This window comes from Siphateles boraxobius, unplaced genomic scaffold, assembly GCF_051911475.1.
Source record: "Siphateles boraxobius isolate OS27281-9 unplaced genomic scaffold, OSU_SipBor_1 90, whole genome shotgun sequence".
Taxonomy (NCBI): domain Eukaryota; kingdom Metazoa; phylum Chordata; class Actinopteri; order Cypriniformes; family Leuciscidae; genus Siphateles; species Siphateles boraxobius.
This window is the reverse complement of record NW_027509220.1, coordinates 1,071,490-1,094,420: the sequence shown is the minus strand read 5'-3', so window position 1 is coordinate 1,094,420 and position 22,931 is coordinate 1,071,490. Positions and strand designations below refer to the sequence as shown.

The 22,931-nt window shown below is 35.3% G+C and overlaps 3 protein-coding genes across 3 annotated transcripts in view; 2 read left to right on the top strand and 1 right to left on the bottom strand.

Moving 5' to 3' along the window:
- mms19 (MMS19 homolog, cytosolic iron-sulfur assembly component) overlaps positions 1-3,861 on the top strand; it is a 28,967-nt gene extending 25,106 nt beyond the window's left edge. Inside the window, exons 30-31 of the mRNA XM_077224697.1 lie at positions 251-351; positions 3,372-3,861. Coding sequence (XP_077080812.1) covers positions 251-351; positions 3,372-3,402 — 132 coding nt within the window. The 3' untranslated portion in view covers positions 3,403-3,861. The remainder of the gene's footprint in view (positions 1-250; positions 352-3,371) is intronic.
- A 1,813-nt stretch (positions 3,862-5,674) lies between these two features.
- zdhhc16b (zDHHC palmitoyltransferase 16b) lies at positions 5,675-16,221 on the bottom strand. Its single transcript, XM_077224699.1, has 10 exons — positions 16,043-16,221; positions 11,795-12,039; positions 10,989-11,183; positions 10,519-10,607; positions 10,153-10,181; positions 9,919-10,052; positions 7,909-7,994; positions 7,724-7,847; positions 7,009-7,079; positions 5,675-6,897 (listed from the first exon to the last, which is right to left on the bottom strand). The coding sequence occupies exons 2-10, from the start codon at positions 12,032-12,034 to the stop codon at positions 6,795-6,797; spliced, it is 1,071 nt and encodes a 356-aa protein (XP_077080814.1). The 5' UTR covers positions 12,035-12,039; positions 16,043-16,221; the 3' UTR covers positions 5,675-6,794.
- A 4,475-nt stretch (positions 16,222-20,696) lies between these two features.
- Positions 20,697-22,931, top strand: part of prkar1ab (protein kinase, cAMP-dependent, regulatory, type I, alpha (tissue specific extinguisher 1) b) — an 11,143-nt gene continuing 8,908 nt past the window's right edge. Inside the window, exons 1-2 of the mRNA XM_077224691.1 lie at positions 20,697-20,858; positions 21,886-22,085. Coding sequence (XP_077080806.1) covers positions 21,912-22,085 — 174 coding nt within the window. The 5' untranslated portion in view covers positions 20,697-20,858; positions 21,886-21,911. The remainder of the gene's footprint in view (positions 20,859-21,885; positions 22,086-22,931) is intronic.

Genomic DNA, 22,931 nt, shown 5'->3' with positions numbered 1-22,931 from the left:
AAGTCTTAATCTCAGACTGATCCCAAACAAATAAGCTTTTCTCCTGAAAAAACAATCAAACATGTTGTTATATTGCACTTCTGCCGATAATTCGTAGCCCTGAGAAAAGTTATGGGTGCAATGTGTAAATAATTTCTTCTTCAGAATAACACGGCAAGATGATTTCTGCACAATGAGGACAAGAATAAAGTACGTTGACTTTAAAGTCACAGATTTGACTGTTTCATTTATAGTTTTGCTGTCTGTTTAGGTTCTGCCGTTTCGTGCCAGAGTGCTGAAAGCTCTCGCTGTGTGTCTGGACGACAGAAAGAGGCTGGTGAGGAACGAGGCTGTGGCGGCTCGAGGGCAATGGTGAGGCAGACGTACATTCAAACACTGCAGGTTTCAAACGCCCTGTTTTCACTGTCGGGCCAAAAGCGAGTGTGCTAGTGCAGGGGTTTTCAAACTTTATGTGTGTGTGGACCAATATTTGTAATCAAGAATTTTCACGGACCACCTCATAATACACATAATAAAATATGTCTACACACAGTCCTAAATAGGCTTACTAGCACTAAAACTATAACTGGTCATCACATCAGTACAACATGCTTGTTAAAAGAAAGTTTACTGCACACAACGGCTGCCACATATTTAATTGATTTATTTACTCGAGCGCCCGACGGCATAATCAGGTTCATTTGAACAACAGGCTTATTTCCATAGCAATGGAGTATGAAATCTATACAGTAATAAGAACACTTGGATATAGTCAACATTTCAAAACCTATTGCGATTTTAGGGGATTATAAATCTTCAGAGTTTTACAAGTCCTCAAAATTAGGCTTGAGTTTGTCCACTTAGCAGCACATCCGCAAAACATTTCAGAAACGCGAGAAACTAACTGGAAATTAAAATAATAACAGGCCTTATTCATTCCATTTATAAACATTTTGTTTCATATAAACTGCCTATAAAGGCTATGCGTGTGATGTGAACCTGTTGCTATCCACCGATCCATGTTGTGGTTCTAACGGCACTGAACTTGAACGTCACGGCCGAGCGCCACTAGACTATTTTAGTAATCGCACAATAACTTGACAATTTATTTAAAATTTTATATCAATATAGGCCTACATATTCTTTTTATTTATTTATGGGAATTTCCTGGTAAAATGAAGGTAAAAAAATATTATATTGCCTTTCCACGGACCACCTGCAGTACCGCGAACCACAGTTTGGGAATTGCTGTGCTAGTGCTTGCTAGGGCCATTTCCACTATCACTTTCAGGGCTTCCTCTGAACCGACGGCCAGGGGTTTGTGACCCGCCGAATACCTTGGTTCAAAGCGGGCCAACTGGGGCTTGAGGAGTGGTTACGAACAGAGTTACCCGAGTCAGGAGACGGTCAACATCACTGCTCAGTTCCCATGTTATTATACCAGGCTACCAGCTAACATTTTTCAGCTCAAAACTCACTTTCAGACACCAGCGAGTATTTGAAATAACTTCCTTGCGATCCGATGGGGATTCTGATCACCGTATGAGGCATAAATAAATTTATATATGATGCTATATGCTGCTTATGCTAACCATACTCATATGTTTATGGAAAATACCAGAGACTGCTTGAAGATGGTAGAAAAATCATATATGATAATAATGTGTATTTATTTGGTTTAATGTTTTATCGGTCTCTTCCCTGTGCCTTTGTTATTAGATACCGGACTAATGCATCCACCTATGTCATGAAACACACGCACTCGTATAACTCATAACTCCTGTTTTCTTCTCATGAGCTTCTCTGTTGCTCTGGCTGAAAGGATAACAGTACAGTAGTGAGACCGGAGAGATCGCTCAAACTCCTCAGAGCGCATCATTTCATGGAAAATTAATAGAAATGCTCACTCTTTTTCTTTCTAAAGTGACGTGTAAACGTGAAATTTTATGAATATTTTTCAAAATGTGTGGACTTAAAAGCCTTCAAACGATAGATCACCCAAAAATGTAAATTCTGTCAGTATTTACTCTCCTTCATGTTGTTCCAACCCCGTAAGACCTTCGTTCATCTTCGGAACACGAATTAAGATATTTTTGATTAAATCTGAGAGCTGGATCACTCCTCCATAGGCTTCTTCAGGGATTGAACTTGCCGGCCTCGAAAAGTTATTAAAGACATCGTTAAAATAGTCCAAGTGACTACAGTGGCTCAATCTTAAGTTTATCAAGCGACGAGAATACTTTTTGTGCGCAAAAACAAACAAAAAGAACGACTTTATTTCAACTATTAATTTCCTTCTCTGTGGGCCTCTAGTGTGTTAACGTACTGTGATAGCGTAGAGCTACGTCACACGTACTGTAGGCTCACTATTGGCCGACGCTGGTCATGTGTGTGATGCGTGTGACGTAGAACACAGAAGCGCTGCGCTGTTACACTAGTGAACTCACTCGAGGCCCACAGAGAAGGAAATGAATAGTTGAAATAAAGTCGTTATTTTAGTTTTTTTTGCGCACAAAAAGTATTCTCGTCACTTGATAAACTAAGGATTGAGCCACTGTAGTTACTTGGACTATTTTAACGATTTCTTTAATAACTTTTCGTGGGAACAAGTTTCAATCCCTTAGAAGCCTATGGAGGAGTGATCCAGCTCTCAGATTTCATCAAAAATATCTCAATTCGTGTTCCGAAGATGAACGAAGGTCTTACGGGGTTGAACAACATGAGGGAGAGTAAATACTGACACAATTTTCATTTTTGGGTGAACTATCCCTTTAAGTTAAGGCAGAAACAATAAGCTCATTGAAGTAAAGAATACATGTTGCTAAATTATTAGGAAACATAGAAAACTTTAGCGTTGGTGCTTTTTTACAGACTCAAAATATGAGTGTAAAAAAGTCAAACTGAAAAAATAAAAGTTTTTTTTAGGTAATGTTATATTTTTAAAACTGGTTTCATAAAATTGGTATCGAAAAAAGTATCGTTCAGGAACCGGTATCGAAGTCAAGGTATCGGTATCGAAATTTTTTTTACGATACCCAGCCGTATAGTAGTATGATTCAGCATGATTGATGTGCACTCCTGAGACACATTAACAAAAAAAATGTTTTATTGTAAAACATTGGTAAAATATTGACGCTGTAATCTTGAGCTGAAGTAAAGACCAAACGGTCATGCTCATTTTGTGATCTAGCTAGTTTTAGTCAGCTTGATAATGTAGGCGTGTTTAGGGCAGGTTTGGGGCTAGTGCCGCAAGGCTACTGGGCCAACAGTGGAAACACAACTTGATTTTGGGCTCGGTGCTTGAAGTCCGAGGCTATTGGCCCGGCTCGTTGTTTACAATGGAAAAATGGCTACTGAACAACAGCATCTAATATTGCTTTCCTCATCCATAGGTTTTTGTTAGGAAGCCCCGGTGGAAGATGAACAGATGATCACCACTCACAGCCTTTGATTTTACTTCCTTATCCCCTTTTTTATGATGTGGCATGAGGTGGTTGTCCTACATGGCCACAACAATGTCTGAACAAACTGCCGGCAGCCGTGAAGTGCTTGAACACAAACCCCAACGATGCTCTTTTCAGCTGGAGCTTCAGCAGCGGACGCTGAATCAAGAGTAAATCACACACACGCACAAGCCACAGCGCATCGTGCGCCATTATCATTTCTTCAATCACGTCGTGTCCATATTATAGGAATGTTAGATGCAGGATCTTTGAATGTGCTGTTGATACGACTGTCCTGATGTCAGTATTTTTAAACTGTTTCATTTGCCACAAGCTTGCTTGGTTTTTTCATTTTCTCAAGACTGACAAAACTGATGCCAAGAATATAAACCATATTTAAATGTCAAATAACCTGTCAATAAAACTTTTTGTAAATGTGTAGATTGTGAAGCTTTAGCAGTGATTTAGTTATTAATGGGACGTTTCAAAGGAAGAAGTCAAACACAATGGCCCTCATTTATCATTCTTGCGTAGAAACGGGCGTATATGTTGGCGTAAGATTATGCTTACACTCCTCTCACCGCCTGATTTATGAAGCTGTGCGTACCTTTGAAATCCAGGTGTACGCAATACCTGCCCTTGATAAATGCCGCGGCTGAAAACGATCGTCATTAGAATAACACGCCCCTATATATTCAAGTATCCGCTTCCCCCACACCCTCATTTTACGCCATGGACACACGGAAGACGGCAAAGAGGAGACATTTCTCTGGAGATCAAGACCATCATCATCATGAAAAATTATTATTAAATCAAACAACAATATTGTTGATGATAAATTCAAAGTTAATTGTATTTTTTTTCAAAACGCTATAAATCCATCCATTTTTTGTCTAAAAAACAAAACAACAACAAGAGAACATGCAACATATAATCAGGGACTCATACTATAAATGTATATAAATGAAATAAGTGCAACTGCATGAAATAAATAAAAGCCAAACAAAATAAATCGTAAAATACATTAAATAGTAAAAATTAAAATAAATATTTCCAATGTCACGTTCCAATATTGTCCACCACATAAAACAAATAATTTAAAAATAACACACAAATACAGTCCTTAAATACAACAATGTTAAAAATACATTCAAATCATTTAGTAACACATTTAGGCTAATAGTCATTCGTGCCGAACTTGAAAAGTAATGATAACAATATTCAGGCCTACTATTAGGCTACGTGTTGTAGCCATTGACTAAGTGCATTTAGTTTCATATTTGTTAAAAAATTATAATGTTATTTTTTCCCCATCTATGTTGATTATGAAAAGTGAACATAGGCTAAGATAGGATGCGCAATATATCGGGAGACATGCTCAGACATGATTTTGGCCACTTAACTAAGTTTTGTTTTGTAGAAAGCCTTTCTTTAAAGTGAATTTCGTTTTGTATAAATTGTATCTTAATTTTTATATTTTTTTCATCAACCAATTGCCTGGATTTAATAAATAAGAAGCAAATAGCCGACAATATAATCATGAGTCATGACATGGAGGCGGTCCCTTGCATTGCACGTGAACTGGAGCGCATCTCATCACAAATCAACCGAAACTCAGTATATGCCTCACAGACATGAGAAATATATCTATAAAGAAAGCTTGAAATGTCTTTAAACGAAACAAATATAAACGAATATAAATAGGCTAATCTCTCTATAGGCGCGTTCACTACGGAGATGGTGATCATCAATTTCATCTTTGCAGACACAACACTAGTTTATTAATAGAAATAAAATACAAATTTATTTTAAAAAATGGCGTTTAGCGCGGTTTTGGAAAAGAGCTCCTCATATCTTTTAGTTTGTCAGTGCGTTTTGTTGTGTTAGGAATTGTTTTTCTGCGCATTTCCGCACTAACTCAAAACGTGCGTACATGTACACCACCTCCTGACCTGGCGTAGGATTTGAGCGTGTCGTACGCCAACGTCCATATTGATAAATATCAAAGTCACCGTGGTTTTGGGTGTACGCCAGGTGTACGCTGGAAATTTGGTCTACGCACTTTTGATAAATGAGGGCCAATGTGTTATAAAACTAAAGGTACACTCTGTGTGGTAATTTCCCAGTTGGAACTGATGTTTTACATCACACCAGTTCCTTTGTGCTGGACTGGCCTTGACATGAACCTGACCTGCGTATTTCAGGTGGTTAAACAAACACTGAACATCACACAATCATCAATAACACCAAAATGTTTTCAGTTTGCTTACATTTATTTCACATTTCATCCAGAAGTCTGAGAACATACTGAAAATATGCAAATGAAAATAAAACATGGGAAACTAAAAATAATACTTAAGATTTAATTTAACATCAACTAACAATGGACAATACTTCTACAAAAATGTATAAATATTCATTTCAACATTTACTAAAACATTTTTAAAATCAATCGTTTTCTCTGTTAACGTTAATGCAGTTTAAACTAACGTTTAAAAAATTGTTCATGGTTTAACATTAAAGATTAATTAATGCTTTAAAAATATAATTTCTCAATATTAGTTCATGTCGGATTATGCATTAACTAATAAATGAGACCTTGTTGTAAAGTGTTACCAAAACATTTTCATTTTAGGATTTAGAAAATTTTCAAACAAATTCATAAAATGAAAAAATATAGAGTCAGTAACAGTTCAAAGTAACCAATTAAAAAAGGTTTTCACATTTTGGCCATGTTATTACTTACAAGACGCAATGCAAATATCAACAAAGTAAACGGGGAACATTACAAATACCAAGACATCCTGAAATTAATGTTAATTGTAATACCGAAAATATATTTTATAATGAAAAAAATGTAATTAGAAAAGAATAAAACATATTTATGTAATATTTTTCCCCCAGTAGTCTCAGACTTCTGGAGCCCATCGCATGTCTGTACACCTGCAGTAAAACTACAGACGCATTTCATATGTAAAAGTGTGTTCATTCAAAAACATTAGCAAATTACAGCAAATGTTTGACTAACTTCAATTCAACAAAATGCATGGACCACTTTGGAAATGTTTAGACATTCAAATACAAGGTGTAAAACAGTTTCATAAAGGAAACCGTTCAAAGATTCCCGTGTGTCATCATGATCGCCATTTGAAGTGAATCTTTTAAGTAAAAAATATATAAATATTCCACAGATGTCACCAAAATCCATTCACATGAAGTCTTTGGCACCAAGAACTACTTTGAACTCAGCACAAGGATCTCACACTGAGGCATAAACCCATTCAAAATAAAAAGACGGCCTAAAAGTCAGGGGTGATGCCGAGCCCCTTCAGTCAGAGTCTGAGAAATGAGCGGATCTGATCATGTGACACGTCATATGACCACAGTGTTGTTCCTGTATGCAGGACAGTCCCACGTCAGGCCGTCCTCATGAGGAAGATGAGCGGAGGGCAACAGAACTCGCGTGAGCCAGTCGCTGAAAGACAATAAAAAACTGATTATAAAATTTTCACTGTGAAATAGTTGTACAGTTAAGTTTTGCCTTTACCTAAATTAGGAAAAAGAAAAAAAAAGTTAAACATCTCACCTCCGCTTCTCAACACCAAAAAACCTTCTCCAATTGTTCAGTATTCCATGGTGGTATGGATTACGGAAAATCTGTGAACAGACAGTCGAGTTCATCTTCAAAAATTACAATACTACATTTTTATAGAACTTAATCTCTGAAAACCCCCCAAAATAATAATAGTAAAAATTGTATTATTATTATTATAGATTTTTGCAATTGCATTTTGCGCTGTTAGTTTTATACAACTTAATCTCTAAAAGCAAAAATGAAAACAAAAAATTTAAAACCCAAAAAGTTTAATAATAATATAAACAACAAAATTGATAATAACATTGTTACTAATAATAAAATAACTGTTCTCAAATAAATGATCAATATTATTATTAGTAGTAACAATGTTATCATTATTAATTATGCATTTTGTGTTGTTTGTTAGTTTTATGTAACTTAATCTCTAAAAGCAAAAATGAAAACCAAAAAATAAATTAACAAACACAATTAAAACCCAAAAGGTTTAAAAAATAATAATAACAACAATATTAATAATAACATTGTCACTAATAAAATAACCAGTTTCCATATATATTATTATAATACATATATTTTTCCAAATGTAAAATATTTAAAATATATATTATTATTAATATTACAATATGATTATTAGTAACAATGTTATGATTATTATTGATCGATTTGTAAACTTGTGTTTAGCTTGTGTCATGTGATCTCTCACTTTGCCCCTCAGTTTGAGTCGTGTTCTCTCTCTGTGGTTGATGTGTCTCTCCACACTGGTCTCTGCTCTGGTGATCAGCACTGCGTGCCACAGTGTGAGGCTTCCCAGCGCCACAGACACTGAGCTGGTGGAGAGAAGGACGTCAGGAGCTACAGATGAATGTGTGAAGTAATAAGCAGTCTTACCTGGTCAACACCCACAGATACACCAGGCTCTTATGAAGCATTCTCTCCTCACGGGTGAAGGAAGGCGGAGGCGTCTGATACGAGCTCTTCAAACACAACCATTGTTACTCACTTTCATAACTCACCAACACTACTGATCAAACGTTTAGGGTCGGTATGTTTTTGAAAGAAGTCTCTTCTGCTCACCAAGGCTGCATTTCTTAAAATCCAAAATACAGTCATATTTTGAAATATTATTACCGTTTAAAATAACTGTATATGTTAAACGTAATTTATTCCTGTGATCAAAGCTGAATTTTCAGCATCATTACTCCAGTCTTCAGTGTCACATGATCCTTCAGAAATCACTCTAATATGATGATTTGCTGCTCAAGAAACATTTATGATAATTATCGATGTTGAAAACAGTTCATATTTTTAAGGGAACCGTGATACATTTTTTTTTACGATTCTTTGATGAATAGAAAGTTACAAAGCATTCATATGAAATAGAATCTTGTTACATTATCTACATTATAGAAACTTGTTACATTATAAATGTTTTTATTTGAATGCATCCTTTGATTTATTTTTTTCTGAAATGAATTAAAAATTCTTGCTGACCCCACAGTTTTGAATGGTAGTTAAAGTAACAACATTTCTGAGGACTAAAACCATCAGCTTCATAATTTTCAATAATTCTACAAATCACATTCACTAATATTCTACACTGATGAATGACAATTATTGATTTACTGTCTGTGGCTGCAAGTTCACTGGACAGAAAGTTAACAGACTAACTAGTCTTAAAGATGGCCTTGTGCTTTTTTTACATCTTCATCTTTCTTGAGTGTGTAATGTTGCTGTTAGAGAGTGAAGAAGTCCCTCCAAAGCACAAAGTGCTTCTCTATATCAGAGTCAGTGTTTCTGCACTCCCTGAAACGCCTCCATTGTAGTCTTGCGTTTTCTTCCGGGAACGAACACGTCACAATATTCCTCATTATAATAATTCATACGCAGAATAAAGGGGCGGGGCCTGTACACTAGGGCTGCACTTCCGCCTACATCACGCGTGACCTTTCAACATGATTACGTAATCGTGGCGCATCACAGAGCTTGTGCAAGACAAGCATTTGTGGTTAAAAAGTATGTGTTTATTTTATTTTTTAGAAAATGACAAATGGTTTGTCTAGATAAGACTCTTGTTCCTCGGCTGGGATCGTGTAGAGCTCTTTGAAGCTGCAAATAGGACCTTCAAACTGTTGAAGTCCATTATATGGCGAAAAATCCCGATGTTTTCCTCAAAAACCTTAATTTATTTTTGACTGAAGAAAGAAAGACATGAGCATCTTGGATGACGTGGGGTTGAGTAAATAATCAGGAATTTCAATTCCCCAGGACCGCCTCCCTTTGTGTGTGAATGTCCATATACCTGCCTGACTATAAAAACAATACAAACGCAAGCTCACCATTAAACAATTTCCCATTATGATCATTTAAAGTTTTATTTTTAAGATGAATTAATACTTTTATTCAGCAAGGATGCGTTAAAATTGATCAAAAGTGACAGTAAAGACATTTATAGGTTACAAAAGAGTATATTTCAAATAAATTCTGTTATTTTCATCAAATATTATCACGGTTTCCACAAAAATTGTAGAAGCACAACAGTTTTCAAAATTGATAATAATCATAAATGTTTTGAGTAGCAAATCATCATATTAGACTGATTTCTGAAGGATCATGTGACACTGAATACTGGAGTAATGATGCTGAAAATTCAGCTTTGATCACAGGAATAAATTACATTTCAATATATATTCACATTGAAAACGGTTACATTTTAATAATATTTCAAAATATTACAGTTTTTACTGTATTTTCGATCAAATAAATGCAGCCTTGGTGAGCAGAAGAGACTTCTTTTAAAAACATTATCCACAGAGTAAACTCTCTGAAGGCATTTGGATCTTGTAAGTTTGCCTGAGTAAAAGTAAAACCCCAATAGGACGTCAAGAATGGGTAACTCACCTCGATGGCATTATAAGCGTCCAGGAACATGTCTTTGGCACTGATGCTGCAGTAGATGCAGCCCATGGTCATGAACAGGCAGAAACTGAAGAAGTAGCGGTGGTTGAAATGACCCACGCAGTTATTCAACCAGGCTGGGTGAGTGGGCAGTTAAGACGGAAATAATGAAAGAACATTTACTTTTCTTTCTTTTTTTTAAGTCATTTTTATTTACTGGCTGCTTCACAAGGATACGACAGTGGTGGTCCATTTTCAAAATACATCTGTGATGGAGAAAACAAAATATAACGCATTATTTTATTAAAAATTAGACTGCAGCAATTGATCATTTTAATAATCGACTAATATTAATATTTTATTTCCATAAATCAAAAGGATTCTGTAATATTCAAATGTAATTCTTAAAATTACATATTTAAGTAATATTAATTAACAACATGTACTTTCTATAGGGTTAAAAGAAGGAATATGGTTTGGTTTAGGGTTAGTTGAATGTAATTATGCATAATTGATGCATTACTTCAGTTAGGACAAGTAACGTATGTAAAAGCACACGCAACACTTCAGATTGGCTTATATTCCTTCAGTTTGCTGTCTTACCTGTTGCAGATACTGCAGTGATGAGTTCTAGCTGGTTTGGGGACTATACATTTTTTACAGATAGTAACAGTTGGTATATCACTCTTTTCCTAAAACAAAAGACACAAATTGAAAATAAAAAGTACACAATGAATGAATTTTTTTTTTTTGCAGCGTTTCACGGGATTGGGCCAACACAAAAATAGTTATTTTGGCGTAATCTGCTTGTTTTTAATTTTCTGATTGGTGGAATTTCTTTCAGAATCATGAGTAATGTAGGAATTTCACTTAAACATGATTATTTTAAAACGAGTTGAAATAATGCAGACTGAAAGCAAGTATCATTGAATAATAACCTCATAGCACTGTTGTAAACGGTTTAGAAGTTATTGTTAAAAATCAGAACTACTTTTACTTCCAGAACCCAATTGTTGTACTCTATTGCTTGCTTAAAATGTGAAATTGTAATATGAAAAAAAGTCCCCAGGCACCTGTGGTGGGAAACCCGGACACGTGGTGGTGGCTTTATAGTAATGGTAGACCAGCATGAGGAGGTTCCAGTGGCCGTAACAGAGGTGCCAGAGGATCCAGTGAACGGGGTACGTGCTGAAGATGATGGGCAGAACACACAGATACACGATGATCACGATGGAGCTGGTCAAGGTGATCACCAGAGACACAAACACCTTTACAGGGGAAACACAGATGACGGATTAGAAATGGTAAATCATGTGAACATGCATTAACTAACAAGTTCCCACAAGAGCTGCACGATTCTGGATAAACTGAGAATCACGATTTGTTTTTGTTGTTGTTTAAAATATAGATTACGATTCTAAATAGACAGCTAAACAAAATTATAATGTGTTATTTACTAGAGGTTCTGACAAAATGTTAAAGTCCCGATGGCCTGTGGTCAATCATTTTATCACTTTAAACTCATCTTTGATCACCAAAATGACATATTTAAATGTTTTTTTCAAGTCTTAAAATTGCTTGAATGTAACTACACCCTTGCCTCATTTAGTATGCGGGGTTCTATGAATATGCAAATGAGCCCCGCCTCCACTCACTCACTCACTCACGCGTCGACGATAATACGTTGATCTGATTGGTTACAAGGTAATTTGTGACATCAGAAACACCAGCGATTTGAAACCGTGTTTTTGAGACTGTCTTTGGTTCACTGCAGATGAATCGTGCAGCTCTGTGCACTAGCCTTTACGATGGACGCAATATACTCAGCCCTAAAACTATGATGTAAATGAATTAAGAAAGTAGATTTTGTTCTGCCTACCACTCCAAACCAGCGGGTCATATTGTCCACCAGCCAGTAGATGGGCTCAAAGACACAGTCAAGCACCGTGTCTGAATTGGTCAGGACGTTGTAGTACAGGGACTTCATTAGCACCGTCCCGTAGTTCCACAGGTCTCGAACTCTGTTCGTCAGCTTTCTGCGTCCTCGTCGAAGGCAGAGCCGGAACCAGCGCAGGAAGAGACGCATGACCCTGGAGAGGTACCACCTCCAGCTACGCATCCCTCCTACAACACACACACACACACACACACAGGCTCAGTGTTTCTCTTCGGCGCAGCACACACAAACACAGGTTACAAGCAGCCTGACCTCCACACCTGAAAACAGCAATACCAGCTTCTATTCAGCTTTATACTCTTCATTAAACACACACAATCAATAAATGATACAGCCTATGGAACCAACGACATTGTGAACTAATAAAACTGAGAAAGAAATGATTAACAATTATAAAGCTATTAATTATCTTTTTAAAATAGCAGAATTAGTCAATATCTTTTTTTAGTATTATTATTATTATTAAAAATGTAAGAATAAGGTACCTATCTAAAAGAAAAAATCAAAGAAATTCCAGAAAAATATGTCAAATAAATAAATAATTTTGAAAACCAATTAAACCAACACACATTATATAGAAGATATTCAAGAAAAATATACAAGTACGTTAAAATAGTAACAAATACATTCAAAATGTAAAAAACAAACAAACAAACACAAACATTGGATAGTCCAAGAAAATAAATATATGAGTACATACATTCAGAAATACATTTAATTTTAAAAATTATAATACAATAACACACACAGACATATATATATTATATATATATATATATATAACATTCAAAGATATTCTGGAAAAATAAATGAATAAATACAAATAAATAAATAGAAAAGCAAGTGTATAACTAAATTAATTATTTTTTTAAATCAAATAAAAACACACACATATAGAACATATTCCAATTTCCAGGATATTAAATAAGCAAATAAATTGTGCACAAAAAAATTACAAAATCTTTTAGGCACACAGACTGTGATTAAAATCCTTACCCAACTCTTATTGTTTCTGATTTCCTAAGCAAATAAATGCATTCAAATAGGACTGAATAAAAATTGTCCTTAGCTTGTCTGTACCGAGAGAGAAACTGTCCCATTTCCCAGAGATCTACTCCAGAACTGCAACCATAGACACGCACACAGAAAAGCATCAGTTTGATTACATAAAACGTAGCGAGATCAAAATACCTGGTCAAGGGGTGTATAACTATTGCAGGATTATCAACTAATGTCCGAGGCAGGAAAAAACACACTAAATATTTGATCAAGTCCTTGGCAGTTCACCTTATGTAACAACAACAACCAACTTAAGAAAAGCTTCGAGTCACAAGACCAATGTAACCCAGCACTGGATGCACTTCCTCAGGAGGACAATAAGTGTCCATCTGATACGCCAGTGGCTGATGATGAAAGTGAGTATTAGTTACAAGACTGAGGCAGTATTTATATCCCAGTCTCATGGGGTTTCCTCTCAAACGAGACGAGGCATCTGGACACCCCGACACACTTCGTTTTTCCAAATGTCGCAGGTGGAAGGTGAGCTTGTGGTCAAGACAAATACATGCCGTGACGTGATGATGACGTCATATTGAAGTCACATGGTGTCAGTAGCTCGTTACCAAGTTAAAAAGCTTTTAATGAAAGACAATGCTTGAATGTAAACACAGATTTTAATGTTTTGATGGAAAAAAAGGTAGATATAAAATAACACAAATGGAAGTATATGCAGAGACCGAAGATATTAAATAAACAAATTAAAATATCACATATATATATTTATATCATTTTTTATCAGTTTTATATATACAATCATATAATTATATTATAATAAATAAAACTAAAATAAACTAATTTGGGTAACTTTTTTATTTTAGTGTCCCTGTTACACATCTACGTACACACTATAGTAATAACAGTAAATTATGCATAAGCAACAACTAACCCTATAAACCAAACCATGTTATTAATTAATATTACTGAGCACTTATTTAATTACACGGTAACAAGGACACCTTAAAAAAAGAGTTAAACTTTATTTTACAGTGTCCTCCTTGTTACTCATGTTACATGTAGTTTGTATAGTAGTTAGTATAAATTATGCATAATTAGATGCAACTAACCTTAAACCCAATCCTATAGTAAGTACATGTAGTCAATTAATATCAGTTTTCAGTTTCAGTTTATTTTAACGGCCACTGGCCGACCAAAGTGCTGTACACATAGAAAATGAAACTAATGGAATTTAGTGATAAATTCCTTTTTTTCCATCAAAACATTAAAATCTGTGTTTACATTCAAGCATTGTCTTTCATTAAAAGCTTTTTAACTTGCTAACGAGCTACTGACACCATGTGACTTCAATATGACGTCATCATCACGTCACGGCATGTAATTGTCTTGACCACAAGCTCACCTTCCACCTGCGACACTTGGAAAAACGAAGTGTGTCGGGGTGTCCAGATGCCTCGTCTCGTTTGATGATAAGCAGTTCAGAGCATAGTCATAACAGTGAATAGTGTAAGCTAAAAGCAACAGAAAATAAACAGGTTTTAAGACAAGACTTGAACTCAGACAGAGAGGAAGTTGATCTAATATAAAGTGGGAACTTGCTCCACAGTGTGGGACCAGACACTTCAAATGCTCGGTCTCCCCTTGATTTTAGCCGGGTGTTAGGTATCTGAAGATGAAGTTTCCTTTCAGACCTAAGACTTCTAGTGGGAGAATAGAAATGAAGTCAGATAGATAAGAAGGTGCTAAATCATTTAAAGATTTATAGACCAGTATTCAAATTTTATATTCAATTTTAAAATGTATCGGTAGCCAATGAAGGTATCTTAAAAGGCGGGGGGCATGGTCAAATTTCCTTTTTCCCATTAGGAATCTCACCGCAGTGTTTTTAACAATCTGTAGGCAGGCCGTTTGGGACTTTGATACACCAAAATAAAGAGGGTTACAATAGTCCAGGTTCGAGGTAATAAGAGCATGGATCGCAGTCTTCAATGAGCGTACTGTCACTCAGTACTTAATTTATAATTGCACTGTAACAAGGACACTATAAAATAAAGTGTTACCAAATAAAGTGTAACCCTTTATTTTAAGGTGTCATTGTTACAGTGTAATTAGACATTTAAGTACTGAGTGATACTAATTAACTACATGTACTTACTAAAGGGTTACTTAGGATTAGGTTTGGTTTAAGGTTAGTTGCATGTAATTATGCATCATTTATAGTAACTATACTATACAAACTACACCATGCAACATGGGTAACAAGGACACTGTAAAATAAAGTGATACCAAATTAAATGTAGGATTAGGGTTTGGTTAGTGTAACCCAAATTTGTTCTCTGGGGAAACTTCTAAATAGGCACAATTTATATTTGCTTACAAAAACTAGCAATTAAACATTACATATTCATCATTTACACTCTGACATGCTCCAAACTCATATTCATTTATTTTGTGAATCCCAGATGTTATTTAGAGTCTCAGTCACCATTCACTCTCATTTCATTCCAAAAAGATGCAAAGAAAATAGATGGTGACTGACAAAATGCATCAGATTTCCTTTTAAAGAGTTTGCAACAACATGAAAGCAAGCAAAACAAGCCAAAGACATGCATCCAGTCCACTAGACAGTAAGTGCATGTGTTTGCATGGGAAGCCCCTTTTCCTCCAAAAGTAAGGAGCTTTGCACTGTAATTGGAAAGGCTTAACCTCTGTCACTTCTTACAGCGGAGTACGCTCACATATCCTTTTAGCACGTTTACTTAACGTTACCCATGCACTTTGTGTGTTATTTCAGGACTAAAGTAACCAGCATAGACACTGATGAGACACAAGCAAAGCTCAGTACTGTGGGCATGAGAGTGCACGTTTGCCGTCTGTCCCACACTTGACCTGGTTCCACTGCCATGGTTATGATTGACACACTGTAACTGGGTATATGACCGCAGGTGTACACTTTCACTTCTAATCAAAGGATAAACTTTCCATTACAACAGCAGAACAAAGACAACCCAGGTCAAATAATGGACGAACAGACTTGTAAAGAAGTATATGAGGACTGGTGTGTTTCAACTGTCACTGCAGTGCACATGTGAACATCACGTGAAGATGCTCATAATGCACTGGCAGGTAAACGAAAAAGATTTAAAAGATACGTACCAGCAAATCTGGTTCCGTAAAGGTTTTTCCACCAAATTGCTCATAAAGTGATTCAGCTCATGTTCGCAAATGAATGAAACACGTTAAGGGTGATCACACATTCAAAATAATAGGCTACACTTCTCCTCTCAGCAAATTCAGCACTATGAACAGAGTACCGACGAAACTTCCGGTGTGTAAAGCAGTTTTCAAAATAAAGGTCGCGACAGCAGCGCTTGAACGCAGCGTTAGGTAAAAATTTTGTAATTTTCTCCACATAGAAATTGTTTTAAACGATATTGTATAAAATTCAAGACAGACTATCCATGATACCAATGAGATTGTTTAGTTACGGTCTGTAAAAGGCAGTTTCTATTTATTTATTTATTGTACTTAGGTCAAATAAAATAATGATATCCAGATAGTTAACGTACATAAAGATAAATGTTTAAAGATTACAGGCCCGTTCACACCAAGGACAATAACTATGAAGATAACGATAAAGATATAGTTTTAAAAAAAAATCTCAATATTAAATAGTAGCAGAGTTCACACCACAGCGATTTTATCGAGATGATGAACAGTAAAACCATTGACAGCCAATCAGAATCAATCCTGCTTCTTCTTCCTTCTTCTTCTTTCTTTTAATGGCGGTTGGCAAACAACTTTTAAGTGTGCATTACCGCCACCTTCTGATATGGAGTGTGGATCACAATAGCCTTTCCTCACTACCCTTAAATAAATATATAAATAAATACATACGTCCATAATAAAACCAATAAATAACTTCATAAATATTTAATAACATTATTAATATTCATACATTATCATTATTATTAAATACAACTTTCTAAGACAACTCAACTCATATTCTTCTACTAAGCCCTGTTTTACTCAAAAACATAAATATCGCTCTATACCCTACATGTCCTGAATTCATTTGTAATAGTTCCTTCATTTCAAATCTAATTTTTTCTTTTCTAAACCAGTTTTTCAGCCTCATCCTTTCCTCCTTATACTTTTGACAATTTATAATAACATGTTCTACTGTTTCATTAATATTACAGACCTCACACATCCCGTTTTCATGTTTCCCTATTAATTTAACCGTACTATTCAATCCAGTATGCCCAAATCTCATTCTTGAAATAATGTCCTCTTCCCTTTTATTCCTATTATTTTCTCTCATACCTCCTACCCTCTTTTGGATACTGTAATACATTCTTGCTTTTGTTTCTTTATTCCACTCCTCTTGCCACTTCTTTCTCATTTCTTCTTTGATTATGCTTTTAACTTCCGCCTTACTATAGCTTATTACCATATCTATCTCTGTTCTTTTGGTTGCATTTTTGGCATATTTGTCTGCCATTTCATTTCCTTCTACTCCTATATGAGCTGGAATCCAGATGAATTTTATTACTACTCCTACTCTATTAACTCTATAAACAGCTTGGGCTATTTCCAACAAAATATCATATCTTGCTTCGGATTGCATGTTCTTAATACTGGTTAACGCACTACTTGAATCTGACCCTATTAACACTTCCCTTGACCTACTATTTTCAACCCACTCAAGGGCTAAGAGAATGGCCAGCATTTCTCCTGTATACACTGATATTTTATCATTTACTCTCTTATTTAACATAACATTCACTTCTGGTACAATGAACGCAGCTCCTACTCTATTATCTTCTGTTTTTGATGCATCTGTATATATCTTAATAAACATAGAATAATTCTCCTCTATATATCTACTAACCTGACTCCTATCAATACTATTCTCTTTTTTCCACTCTAAAAGGTGCAAATCTACCTATAACTCCCCTAATAGCCAAGGTGGAACATTAGATAATGGCACAGTTGGACTTACCGTCATATCTCCTATCCCTATCTCATCGACTGCATCCCTTATTATCCAACCAAAGCTCTTAATCTGTCGTCTTTCCCTTTCTTGACATGGTTGTAACACCTTCTGAGTCGGGTGACTTTCCTTATGCCCTTTTAAATTTGCCCAGTACGTTAATGCTATCTGATTTCTTCTAATCTCTAATGGCATCTCATTCATTTCTACTTGTAATGCCGCTACTGGGGTTGTTTTAAAAGCACCACAACAGAGTCTCAACGCCTGACTTTGAATAACATCCAACTTTTTCAGTAAAGTTTTTGAAGCAGACCGGTAAACTGTACATCCATAATCTATAACTGCCCTAATTAATCCAATATAAACTACTTTCAATGAAGTCCTATTTGCTCCCCACTCTCTACCTCTCAGACATCTTACTACATTCAATATTCTTTTACATTTTTCAACAACTTTCTCAATATGTATTTTCCAGATAAGTTTTTTGTCAAACCATATCCCGAGATATTTAAAACATTCCACTCTCTCTAGATTTTTATCATAAAGTTTAAGTTGAAACTGTTCTTGATTTTTCCTTTGAGAAAAACAGATTACTTTGGTCTTTGCCACTGAAAACCTAAAACCCCATTCCATTCCCCAACTCTCTACCTTCCCAATTGCCTCTTGCATCTTCCTCACTATATAATCTATATTTCTTCCCTTTTTCCACATAACACCGTCATCTGCGAATAAAGCAACCCTTATAGATCTATCAACTCTACTAAACACTTCATTTATCATAATTGAAAACAAAACTGGACTAACTATACTCCCTTGAGGAGTTCCATTTTCCACTAAATACTTTGTACTCAATTCGGTCCCTACTCTTACTGCGATTCACCTATCAGTTAAAACATTTTTAATCCAACTATACATTCTCCCTTTTATTCCCAATTGATAACTCTTAATCAAAAGTCCTTGTTTCCACAACATATCGTATGCCTTCTCAACATCAAAAAATACAGATAATATACTTTCTTTATTAATTTGAGCTTTTCTAATTTCACTCTCTAAACATATAGCCGGATCTATTGTGCTTCGTCCCTTTCTAAACCCACTCTGGTAATCCTTTATCAATTCCTTTGTCTCCAAATAATACTTTAATCTTTCATTTATCATTTTTTCCATAATTTTCCCTACATGTGAAGTTAAAGCAATCGGTCTATAACTTTCTGCCAAACTCGGATCCTTACCTGGTTTACATATAGGTACGATAATTGATTCTTTCCACTGTTTTGGCAAACATCCTACTTCCCATACCTTATTATATAACTTTAATAACGTTTCTTTACTCTCATCATTTAAATTTTTAATCATACAATAACTTATTTGATCAATCCCTGGCGTTGTTCTTCCCGATTTTCTTAAGACATTATTCAACTCACCCATTGTAAACATCACATTTATGGTACTTTCATTTTCCCCACCATCCTGTATTACTTCAACACTATCTCTTATTGTTTTCTCCCTCTGCGTCTTTTCCTCATTACTCAAATTACTATTGCTATGTATTCTAACAAATGTCCTTGCCAGCAACTCTGCTTTCCCTTTGTTCTCTATTATTATTTTCTCACCTTCTTTCATTATAGGATATCCATACTCTCTTTTATTTCCTGACATTCTTTTAATCATACCCCATACTCTATCTAGTGGTGTACTTCTTCCTAGAGATTCACAATACTTCCCCCAAAAGTTTTTCTTAACTCTCTTTATTGTCTTCCTTACTACAGCCTGCTTCCTCTTATAATCAATTAAATTCTGAAAGTTATGTGTTCTTTTCAGGATTTTAAATGCTTTATTTCTCTCTTTAATTACCTTTGTGCATTCTTGTGTCCACCACGGAACAATTTTCTTTCTAATACTGCCTCCTCTTTTTGGTATCGACTCTTTTGCTGCACCTAAAATAATACTACTTATTTTTTCATTAAGATCTTCAACTCCCTGATTTATACAAACCTCCTTTAATTTTTCTTTGGACAATATTCTAAAATTGTTCCAATCTGCTTCCTCAAATTTCCACCTACTTACTCTTTCTTTCTTTTGCATATCCCTTTCTATTCCAATTTCTATATATATAGGATAATGATCACTCCCTATAGTACTTTCCTTTTTCACTTCCCAACTACTTATCCCTCCCAAAGACTGGGACACCAACGTAAGATCTATTGCAGTCTCTATACCCTTACTTAAATTTATTCTTGTACCAGACCCATCATTTAGACATACTAATTCCTTTTCATCCAATATTTCTTCTAAAATTTCTCCATTCAAATCTTCTTTTTCACCCCACACCTTACTATGTGCATTAAAATCCCCGCACCAAATAATTTTTCCTCTCCACTCCTCCAGTATTGACTCTAGTTGCACTCTCTCTAGTTTCTTACATGGGTTATCAATCCTGCTGAAAAGAGCTCGAGCATTTAAAGTGACAGACAATCACGTGCTTATAGCAAACAGAACAATATCGTCTACTGGCGTGGACGCTAATACAGTTATGTTATCTTTATTGTTATTATAGTTATAGTTATTCTTGGTGTGAACGGGCCTCAAAGGTGATTACAACGATATCGTTTCTCTGTGCTGTTATCATTATAGTTGTGGTGGTGTGAACTCTGCTATTATTTAACATTGATAACGATTTTTAAAACTATATCTTCATCGTTATCTTTATAGTTATCGTCCTTGATATGAAGGGGCCTTTACGTGTTTTTATTGAGGAGAATTACGAGTATGGTCCTCAGGTGCTACGTTCCCTTTAAGGTTACCAGGGGTTACAGTTTCCATGTGAGAACGAAGCGCATTGACGTCAATGGCAGGCTTTGATTGGTGTTTTACCATTTCCGGTTGGCAGACGTCCAAGCGCCTGTGAAGAAGTGTTGTTGCGCCGTCTCTGAATAACAGAATAACGCAGAAGCCGAGTCGCGTTATAAAGGCTCGGTAAGAAATAACGATACTCGAAATGTCATGTTTCTGTCGAGTAGATGTAGCGCTAAACATCTGTAACGATCGGTAAATGCTGTAAATGTCATTTGTTTATGATACAGATAAAGATGGCGACCACTCAGCGGCCTTCGGCTAGATATTTGTAGCTTCATTTTAATATCATTTAACAGGCCATTTAGGAGCCTGTTATATTGTATTTGTTTTAAGGTTCATTTGTTTTTAGGTTTAACCTTCTTGTTGAGGTTTCGAGGTCATTTTAGATTACGGCATGTCTGTTCTGTTGTATTTTGACATTTTGAGTTGCGTTTTGATGTGTATTAAAATTATATCTTCATATTCTGTTGGTCTTGTGAAATGGATTTAAATTTGTGATCGTGTCGTTCATCCTAAATATACTAGTTCTCTGATTGATGTTGTCGAAGTGGAAAACGATTTTATGTCAACATAATAATAATAAGCAACATAAAGTTGTTTTTCTGTGAATAATAATGAATCATAGGAAACGCATATAGTTCATGCAGTGAATCATCAAACTGCACAGGTGTGTTGAGAACAAAGATAATCTCCAGATTATTTCTGACATCAGTCTCATAAATGATGCTGTAATCCTGTTCCTGTCCTCTAGCTGGGTCAGAATGTATTTTCATCATGTACAGTGCAGAAGTTAATGATATTGTTATTAATTCTGCAACATTTACATATCAGAGTTTCTCAATATTGTAGGAAAGAACAACAATAGCCCCCCATCATCATAACCAAGAACATCCAACATCATTTGAATAATCCAGAATATCTTTATTAATGTGGCTGAAACATGACAGACTGTTTTTTTAGTTTTATTGTAGTTATCGGATTTTATATTAAGGAATATTACATTTTAAATAAATAAATACATGTACTGTATTTGTTTTCACGGATCCTTCATATGTTTAATTATTGATTGAATTGACTACATTTCATTTAGTCAGTTTTCCGCGTGTCTCTTGTTTGAATGGTGTCTTATGGATTTGTGTCCCTGCAGGTCAGAGGTCAGATCGAGTGTTCATCATGGCATCAGGCAGCGCGGGCAGTGAGGAGGAGAAGAGTCTTCGGGAATGTGAGATATACGTGCAGAAACACAACATCCAGCAGCTGCTGAAGGACTGTATCGTGCAGCTGTGCACCTCACGGCCCGACAGACCCATGGCCTTCCTCAGGGAACACTTCGAAAAGCTGGAAAAGGTTTGTGCGTCACATTCATTCTGACTGAGATCTGGAACCTTTGCTGACATCGCTTTGCATTAAGAAAGTTGGGATGTGTTTATTAAAACAATTAGTGAGCTTGAGCGAGTTTTTTTTTTTTTTAAACCAGTGGCAGAAGCAATATAATATAAGATCCACTTTTCAATAAATAGTTACTTATTCATAATAATTGGAATTATTTATCCAGAAAATTAGTTATTAAATGTGTACAAATATGCATATGTAACAAATTATAATGTTGGATCTTTTTGTCAAAAGAATAAAAAAATACCTTTTAATGTAATTGACAATTTATTAGTAATAGTATGATTTATAAACTTGTATAGTTTTCATTAATTCTTTAATTAGCACTTGTTTTAATATTTTTGGTATTTTTTTTGGCTTTTGTCATTCCAATTAGTCTTTTTTTGTATATTTTACCAAATGCATTTAATTTATTTTTATTTCTGTTTTAGTTCAATTTGAGTGTTTATGTATTTTCAGTTAGCAGTCTAAAATAAAAATGTTGCTTTGAAACAAGTTTAAGTTTTCATTTATATCTGAATTTTTTATTTATTTCAGCTTTCTTTCATCTTTTTTATCTTTTTTTTTTATTACATCTCTCTAATGACGTATGCTCTCTGACTTCTCCAATCGTTTAGTTTGGAAATCCCTCGCTTTCTTACATTAACTACAAGCCTCGAGTGCAACTCCCACATCCCGAAATCCAACAACCGATGGACAGAACCAAGCCCTGCTCTACATTTAGTTCCTGATAATCTGTTTCATTTAAATATGTGTCACAATACGGAAGACCAGATCTAACGATGCTTGTGTTTCAGTGTG

Excerpts from the sequence above, each read along its gene's own strand:
- zdhhc16b (XM_077224699.1), bottom strand. The coding sequence starts at position 12,034 with ATGCGTAGCTGGAGGTGGTACCTCTCCAGGGTCATGCGTCTCTTCCTG. Across the intron at positions 7,848-7,908 it reads TATCTGTGGGTGTTGACCAG|CTCAGTGTCTGTGGCGCTGG; the intron begins GTAAGACTGCTT and ends TCTCTCCACCAG. Across the intron at positions 7,080-7,723 it reads GACTCAAACTGAGGGGCAAA|ATTTTCCGTAATCCATACCA; the intron begins GTGAGAGATCAC and ends GTCTGTTCACAG.